The 9007-nt window shown below is 42.1% G+C and overlaps 1 protein-coding gene across 3 annotated transcripts in view; it reads right to left on the minus strand.

The window, feature by feature from the left end:
* The window catches only part of fchsd2 (FCH and double SH3 domains 2), a 48386-nt gene that overhangs the window by 21125 nt on the left and 18254 nt on the right, over window positions 1-9007 (minus strand). For all 3 annotated transcript variants that reach the window (XM_031861254.1, XM_031861256.1, XM_031861255.1), the window contains exons 4-10: window positions 7383-7462; window positions 6874-7018; window positions 6574-6707; window positions 5426-5480; window positions 5091-5219; window positions 1350-1472; window positions 785-880 (exon numbers count right to left, since the gene is read on the minus strand). In XM_031861254.1, coding sequence (XP_031717114.1) covers window positions 785-880; window positions 1350-1472; window positions 5091-5219; window positions 5426-5480; window positions 6574-6707; window positions 6874-7018; window positions 7383-7462 — 762 coding nt within the window. The remainder of the gene's footprint in view (window positions 1-784; window positions 881-1349; window positions 1473-5090; window positions 5220-5425; window positions 5481-6573; window positions 6708-6873; window positions 7019-7382; window positions 7463-9007) is intronic.

Below are 9007 nucleotides of genomic sequence, written 5' to 3' on the forward strand. Positions count from 1 at the left end.
ACACACACACACACACACACACACACACACACACACACACACACACAAGAGCAGCAGTGCAAGCACACAGACACACAAATACAGGGTTAGTGGAAAAAAAGGTTAGGGAAAAGTGTTAGCAAAGGTTGAACAGGATTAGGAAGACTCAGGGTAGGAATAGCACATTGTTGTTAAGAGAAATGTTAGCAGTTTATGAAATAAAGGAAAATATCAGAGAGGGAAAGAAAATGTGTCTGAACACAGCGAGAGAGAGAGAGAAAAAGAGGCTGAGAAAACTATTTAGGATTTATGCCCAATGTCCACTGGGAGACATCTTTTTTTCTTTTTTTTTTAAACCAGCAATACTTAACAAGTCTCCAGAGGGGTGTGACAGCATGATTTCCACTGCTGTCTGTTTTTAATCACACAGACTTGAGAATGATTTATGACAATTTTAAAATTATTTTAACATACAGCAACCAATTGAATTAAAAAAAAGTTATGCAATGTATGTAAATGATGAAAAGAAGCTTGGATTAGAAAGAGAAGCTCCAAGTGGACACAAAACATTCACCGTTAAAACGATTAATATTAGAACACAGCAGACTCATACTTCCGTCATGTTGTCACCAGACACGAGTTAACTGGACGTCTCCATCCTGAATTATTAACACCTCCAAAAAGAATCGAGGAAGGTAGAGGCTGATTGCTATCTGTGTGTGTGTGTGTGTGTTGAAAGAGAAAGGAATAAACAGGCTCATACACAAACAATACAAGTCTAACTGAAGTACTATGCGCCTCTCACCGTGTCACATTCACTGGGCTGGAACTGGAAGTCGTGTGCTTTGTGAAACACTGGGTTCTCCTGCATGAACAACTGCTGGTTGTATTCTTGTATTATCTGAGTTAAAGACAGAGGGAGGTAGTTAATACAGTGTGTTTGCATGCAAGTTTTTTTTGCTGTGAAAAGTTAATTTCGGGAATCCATCGTAAACTCCGTGAATCCCTGCTGACCACAGACTCTGTTCCCCCGTGATGGAGCGAACAACAAACGTTTTACAGCCACCTTTATATGGCATCCATGTCAGGTCAAATAGCTTGCGAGTTGGGCTAGGAGCAGAAAGGATTCAAGATCCTTTAGACCACTAAAAAGGGTAATATAACTCGAGGTAATTACTCCAAAACCAGCTGTACATCACTGCAGACCAGCTGCAGGTGAAAAATTACAAAAAATGCACTTTTATTAAGCTATGATGTCAAGAAGATATTTCCAACAGCATCTGTTTGAGACCAAGAAACACTGTATTTCTACAAATACTAACTTACAAATGAGTGCAGAAGGCATGCGTCACTCAACACATGTGACTCACCCTTGTGGATTTGTCCAACAAGAACTGGAAGGTGTTGTGTGTGGCTTGCGAGGCCTCTAGCTCGGTACGACTCAGCTCTACCAGGTAGTCTTTCACATGCTCATAGATCCTGCCATCCAAGGCCTAGAAGACAGAGAGAGAGAGAGATAGAGAGATAGAGAGAGAGAGAGAGCGAAGGACCAGAGGTTACAGTGAAGAAAGGATTAATCCAATGTAATTCCATAATTCTCAATAAAAGAGGGTACAAGAGAATTAGGAGGTGACACCTAGAAAGGGACAGAAAGAGGGTCAAAGAGTAGAACAAAGCCCGTTATCACAGAAGCTTTAGCAATATATTTGTTGTTTTTCTACATTCATTCAGATGTGGATTTTCACATCAGTCCTCTGTGCACAATAGTGCCTCATTTGTCATCATCAAACTTGTACCATTTTTGTAACAAATTGCCCAATCTATACACAATTTCAGCAATCATACACCACTTACACCAAGTGTCACAATAGTAGACAGATCAGACATGTTGTCAGGTCACACTATCATAAGAATGTAACTGAAGACCCATAGTCCACTCACACAGGTGTTTTCACTTGTGTTGCCCAATTAGACCTCTTCTCAAGGCGGTGTGGGCATGTAAAGACTGACAACACCCAGCTTCAACCTGACTAGTGGTCTAATCAGCCAGAGTGATTGAAAACACCTGTGTGTTTAAATAAAGATTTCAGTTTAACTAGTGTTGAAACTTGATTTGTTATACACACACACACACAAACACACACACAAACAAACAATGAGTAACAAGAGAAAAGTCAAAAGAAGGCCAGAAACAGAGCAGATGTTTTCATTTGACAGACCTTATCATAAGAAGAGGATTTTGATGCGGCGATATAAAGATAATGTAATGCAGCCCAAATGAACAGCCCTTCAAAGGGGAGCTGGGGTAGGGCTGCCAAGCTGTAGGCCACAATGCCAAACAGATCAGACAGAGGAACGAGAGACCGAGAGAGGAGGGAAGAGGGGAAGTATGAAAGAGTGAGAGAGACAGAATGAGTGTATGGGAGACGTGTGTGTGTGAAGTGTTCTTTGGATAGCGTTCTCGCAGCTGCAGGGGAAGGTGAAGGGGTTCAGATTCCAATTTAACAAAACACGGAGACCACACACACACACACACACACACACACACACACACACACACACACAAATACTCAGCCACTCATTCTCTCCTCAAAGCAAAGTACTTTTAAAAAGCTCACACTCTCACAAACCTGCCTACACTCTGTGCTGACCAGGGGATATTTTAGGCCAAGTCTACAACCTCCCAGGAACACCTTCTTTTTCTTTCACAAATACCAAGTATAGCGATCATGCAAAAACATGTTATTTTAATATGCACATAACAAAAGTAGCATTTACACACTTGCGCACACACGCACACACACACACTTTTAAAACAATGGGACATTGACAAGGAAATGATGTCATTAAGGGTGGGTTGTTGGCTGACTTCTCTCTAAATGTTCCCTCTGCTTATTTCCTCCTCCCCTTTTCTTCTCTTCCTCCCTTCCTTCTTTCATCCATTTACGGTAGTGTAGAAATGGAGTGAGTCAGCTTCCAGAAAAAGCCCCGTCCTCATATCACGGTCAGTGTGTGTGTGTGTGTTATTGGGTTGCATGACTGCATCAGCCTGAACAATAAGTACAGCACAGTGGACCAGACAGAGCAGCAAAGGTGTGTGTGTGTGTGTGTGTGTGTGTGTGTGCGTGCGCGCGTCTGGCAGGGGACGGTTGGAGCATCGACTGGCACCAGCAGAGGGAGATGTGGAGCAGTGTGTTCCTCCACTGCCCTTTCACTGCTGACTGTCGCATTGACAAGGACAGTAGCGCTCAGTGTAAGACACAAGTTATGTCTGCAGCCACAGTCAGTACAGTCAGCATTTATGAAGCTCTGGGTTGTATTGTGCTTTTTCGGTTATGCATATCATGTATGGCTGTTATTTTCATGGCTGCCATCCATGCTGCTTTCTTCACTGTGTTTCTCAACGTATCTATGTGGAGCAAAAACAATGAAAAGAACTTGCGATGCAATTTCCCATCCCCCTGTTAGAGGTGAAGACCTGTAAACACCACAATAATACAAATAAGGAGGGATGAGCAGATTGCTTCCCTCTAGTGATGTCCCTCATTCTCTCTGTGTGTTTGCGAGCATGTATTTGTGTATGTGCATATTTCCCTGCAGTCCTGTCCTTCTGTCGCGAGGAGCTAAGAATCTATTATTCAGAATGGCCTCATAGTATAGATGCTCATACACGCCGGAGGCCGAGTGCGTGAGAGTGAGGGAGAAGAAGAAGAAACAAGGGAGGAGCATCTGAAGTTAGAAATTGGAAATTTAAAAAAAAAAAAATGGAAAAAGCAAAGAAAGAAACAGAAAGCCAAGAAAATAAAATACAGAGAGAGAGAAGCAGATAGAAAAGTCAATGACCTTCCCTTTCATTTTAAATATGCAAACTATGCAACTTATGAGGTAAGTTGCATACATTTAGACTGAAAAATAAAAGCAGCAACATTACAGGTGCAGTCACCAAGCAACTCTAATGTGTGTGTCTCCCTGTGTGTCTGCTGAATCTGTCATGTCTGAGACTAATGACTGTCAGGATAAAGAAAACATGTATACGTGTGTGTGTGTCAGACTGACATGTTTGTACAGTATTTACAAAAGGATTATATCACCGTCACTCAGCTGCTCAAGCTATTCACCACACAGTAGCTGAGGTGTGTCTGTCAGGGCAAACTGTCTTTTATGTGTGCGTGTGTGTGTGTGTGTGTGTGTGTGATTAACGGATCTGGATCTCTTGTCTTGTAACCACAATAGCATGCGGATATTTTTGTGTAATTTCTTCCTGTATTCTGATTGTTCTGAATGTGCCAGAAAGGTAACGCGGTACCACGCGTTCTACCGCTGATGACAGAAATATGAGTGAAATTGGCTTCTGTGTCACAACTCATCACCTTATCTTGCAGCGCTTGCTTTCACATGATTATTTACCACAAACATATTAAGAAAAATAACTAGCACACATTCAGGTTCACAGTGATGCATGTCATATCAAATGTCACTATGAGGCCAAAAGATGATCAGTGATATACAGCGATGCAGCAAACTCACTAGCATTCATATTTGGATGACCTTTTCTCAATTCCTTCTACGAAAAAAAAAAGCCAAACTAAGTCAAAACTTTCTGAGAAGTCCTCTGGCCTTAATACAGTTAATTTAACACTGTGGAAAATATCACTTCATGCCTACCAATCATTTGGTAAAAGCAAACATCAGGCTGGCTCATTTTGCAGGATTTTTCTTTGCATAAGCTCCTTTCAACTCACAAATCCAGAGAGCTCCATACGACTCTCTTTGAAGGCTCAAAACTGTGAAATCATCACTTTCTCATATATGATTATTTTTTCCCCCCTCAAACTACTTGGAGGGAGTTTGACTTTGTGCAGTAATAAAAAGAAGACATTTCATCCCAAATTGAGCTTTGAATTTAGAACCAGAAAATGTGTTCTCGTTCCTGGAAAATCCCTCTGGCTATTATCAGCTCGTGAGATTCTTAAGTCAGTAAAAAGAATAGCATTCAAAACAACAATTCTAGCTGCCCAGAAATGTACAGTTTTACCAAAAATGTCCATGTTTATTCTCTCTCTCTCTCTCTCACACCACGCAATCCTTTGAATTCATCTTCATGTAAATACCTGTATGCAGTGCAGTAGATCTGTATGGTAGTAGCGGTCATGGTGAGCGTTGGCAGCAGCTAGCGTTAGCAAGTAGTCATTCCTGGCTTGTGTCGCCTTGGAGTTACAGTCACTTCTCTTAGCTTTCAACTGAAATGAGAAAGAGAGAGACACAGACGATATTGCTTTACCGCATTATAGCAACAGACCAGAGCTCTAAGAGATTAGAGAAGCAAAGTGAAACAACCATTTGCGTTCTTGTATCATGTGTTAAAAGAGTTTGGTTGAAAGTTCTGCCTCAAAGAGGGAGTGACGGCGTTGTGTCTGTGTGTCAGTGATTGAGCTTACCCACTTACCTTAACACTTGCTTTCTGTAAACTAATTCTTGACTGAAATAGACCCAGTTTAGACCTGAAATGACAAATCAGAGCAAGCAAAGGAGTTCATCTGGGATCTAATTCTGATTTGAATTCAAACAAATACACATGAAGGCATCCATGCACAAAATCATATATCGAATCAAACACAAATATTAACGACAGTTACTAATATTTAAAACAAAGTAAGGTAGGAAGAAGAACAAGATCCAGACACTTCTACAATATCATACCTCTGATCTCTAACCTCTGACTTACAGATGCATTATGATGAGTGTGTGATGATGTCTGTGTGGTTTGTTTCTACTTATGTAACCCTGCTTTATGCAGCCAAGTGGTGTGTGAGGTGTGTGTTGCGTCTCCGCATTCACACCAACTTCTTCCCGTGTGTTCCTTGTTGCCTGACGATGACTAATGTCTCCGCATCTCGAATGAAATACACACACGTACACTCGCGTAGCGGCACGGCGGCAATGCATTCATTTCTGTGTCTCTCTGCTGAGTGATCGGGAGCAGAAAAGAGTCGACGGGCCAATCGATGCGCGCCGCTAACCGGAGCCGAGGATTCAATGAAGTGAAAATGTCACCATAGCTACTGCTGCCGAGGGCTGAGAGGAAAACAACACGGATCACACCTCGGCACTAGTTGCAGTGCAAAGCTTCAAAAATATTGAACTTAAAGTAGAAACTCAAGTTTCTCTACTACTCAGTGGACTATTTAGTGGGAACGACAGATGAAAAACAAATGATAATATATTTCAATCTATCATTTATCCAATCTTTCAACCCTAGAAAGCTGCAGAAAAACACTTTTTTTTTTATCTGATAGAGCTTCTATGTGTCCTTCAAAAGAAGAATAAAACACAAAAAATGTCTATTTTAAATCCACTATGTAATTGATTTCTTCTTTCAGCCCTCATGTTTCTCTTACATACAAACATATTCTCTCTCCGTGAGGTTAACCAACTTTGTTTGCTTGATGGTATTCATTCTGACAATGGAGACCATTTGGCTAGTCATTTTTATTTGTCCGTGCATCCCTAATAACACACACACACACACACACACACACACACACACACACACACACACACACACACACACGTATAGTGCCACGTGGAGCTTACTTGGCCTCTATGTCAGCCTTCTCTCGTACAGCGTGGGCAACCTGCTCACAGTCGTAGTATTTTTTCTTGGCTTTGGCCAACTCCTTCACCGACTCCTGCAGCTCTGCTTGAATTCCGCTCAACTGATCTATGGTCTGCGAAGAGAAAAAAAGGGAAAACAAGGAAAGTTGTTAGAAAAAGAGCGGACCAACATGAGTCACAATAACTCAGTGTGATGGAAGGTGGTTGTAGAGACGGATAGAGAACAAAGACTGCTTCAGGAAACCGTGACTAACTCCCGCCGCACACGCATCGACTCACCTTTTTGAGTTGCTGCTCCTTGTAGAGTCTGACGGTCTTAGCGGGCTCCGACACTTGGCTTTTGTAGTTGTCGCACACGTTGAGCCTGGACTGGCTCACCTGCACTGTACCTTCTAAGTAGGACCTCCACACTGCATACACATTCCTATTAGGAGAGAGAAAGCACACAAATGCTGGATGGCTACAACTTACACTCCTATAATTAGCTGTAAAATCATGAAGTTCTCCCACAGAGTGGCTAACTTTATGATTCTCTACACCACTGTGGGCCAGAGAAACTATACATGCACCTGGAAGGGGAAAAGATGTGTGTGTAGAAATATTGCAGTAGTTGCCAAAATCAACAAACACAAAACTAATATCAGTAAAACTGTAAACTGCAAAGGTGCAAGCAATTTAGAACGGCTGTAAGATCAGCTGTGCTTTATGGGAAAATATGGCTGCCTACGTCTACATGTCTTATCCACACACACACGCACACACACGTACACACACACACACACACTTACCTGTAGTCTGTTCTCTGGTCATCAGGGTTGATTGCAGGCCAGTCTCTCTTTAGGTATTGGCTCGCTAACTTCTGCAGAGCCTGAAAGCACAAGTGAGAAAATACCATGACCCCTTATCAAATGTATACCATCCTGTAATTGTAACCAATATTATATTAGATATCGTTATATAATATCAGAGCAGAAGATGAGCTGTTCTGTCCAAGTGTCTATACGTAGAGTGGTTGCTTTTCCTGTGCCGTTTTCATTATACTTCAAGTACACGGACAAAATCTTGTCTTTTTCTCCGTAAACAATGCCGCAACAAAATAGATCAGCTCAGCGTCAGCAGCAATAACTACACAGTCAGCTCCTGAGAGTGTGAGCAGAAACCCAGAGGGCTGCAAGAAAGGCTAACCTACATCTACTGGACTGGGTCACTGTGTCAGTAGCGACAACTCGCAGATGCTGGAGTGGATGTGTGTGTGTGTGTGTTTGTAGGGGTAGGAGGGAGAGCAAATCCTCATTAATAAAACAGTTGTTAACAAACCAAAACAACTAATACGACAACCCAATCAGGACAAGCAGACCGTAGGGATATATTAATTCATTCCTCCAAGGCACATTCTTATCCTCGTCCATCTGAAATAGAAATCTGCTCTCTCGATTTTGTTTTGTTTTTAAATCAGCCTCCCAGTTATCAACTCTCTTTGTTTATCTCTCTCTCCATCCTTCACTCTCTAGCTCTAGTATTATAATTCTAACAGATCTATTCTCAAATGTTACAATATTGATCCCCTCACCCCCCCCAGGCCTCATCATTACATTCCACATATCTTCATCCACTCTCTAGTATCAAGCTGTTTGCTTCAAATGTCCATCTCTCTCTCTCTCTCTCTCTCTCTCTCTCTCTCTCTCTCTCTCTCTCATCTTGCCCTTTTTACCTTTCACAGATGGTGAATGGGGCCATCAAAAAAAACAACCGTTCTTTCTCTTGTTCTCTGGACCTGAAACTCGGTTCCCTCCAGCTGACACACGAGCATGAGTCCTTGGGGAGATGGTGGGTGCCAGTGACCCCTGGCACCCACCATTTAAATCCTCTAAAAAAAAAAAAGAGTCAGCGCTTCATCTAAGAACTCCTCATTACCTCAGCACTGTCACTGTCTGAGTGAGTTGGAGTACATATATTGTAATAGCTCAAATTGAGTGTTGAGGTCAGTGCTACTTTGAGTCATGCTGTGTCAGAGCTGCCATGAAGATGCACACATCGTACATGAAAATATCAGATTAAGTAGACACACACACACACACACACACAGCACAGAAACTGCCCTGTCCAATTCATGAGGAAACATGTTTGCTTCAAGTATACTCAACCTCTCACACTCTCTAGGGAAGGGTGGAGTGGGTGTGGATGGTTTTGATGAAAGACCGTGAGACTCTGCGACTGTGTTTGTATAAAAAATAAAAAAGGAGGAGAAGAGAGAGTGTGTGAAGGAGAGCTGGAGGGGGTGCACAACATTAAAATTGCAATAGAAGTGCCTGGGATTTAATTGCCTTCCTGCTGTATAGACAGGGATCATTTGTGTGTAAAATACGTGTGTGTGTGTGTGTGTGTGTGTGTGTGTGTGTGTGTGTGTGTGTGT

This window comes from Anarrhichthys ocellatus, unplaced genomic scaffold (genome assembly GCF_004355925.1).
Source record: "Anarrhichthys ocellatus isolate YVR2014 unplaced genomic scaffold, GSC_Weel_1.0 scaffold24, whole genome shotgun sequence".
NCBI lineage: Eukaryota > Metazoa > Chordata > Actinopteri > Perciformes > Anarhichadidae > Anarrhichthys > Anarrhichthys ocellatus.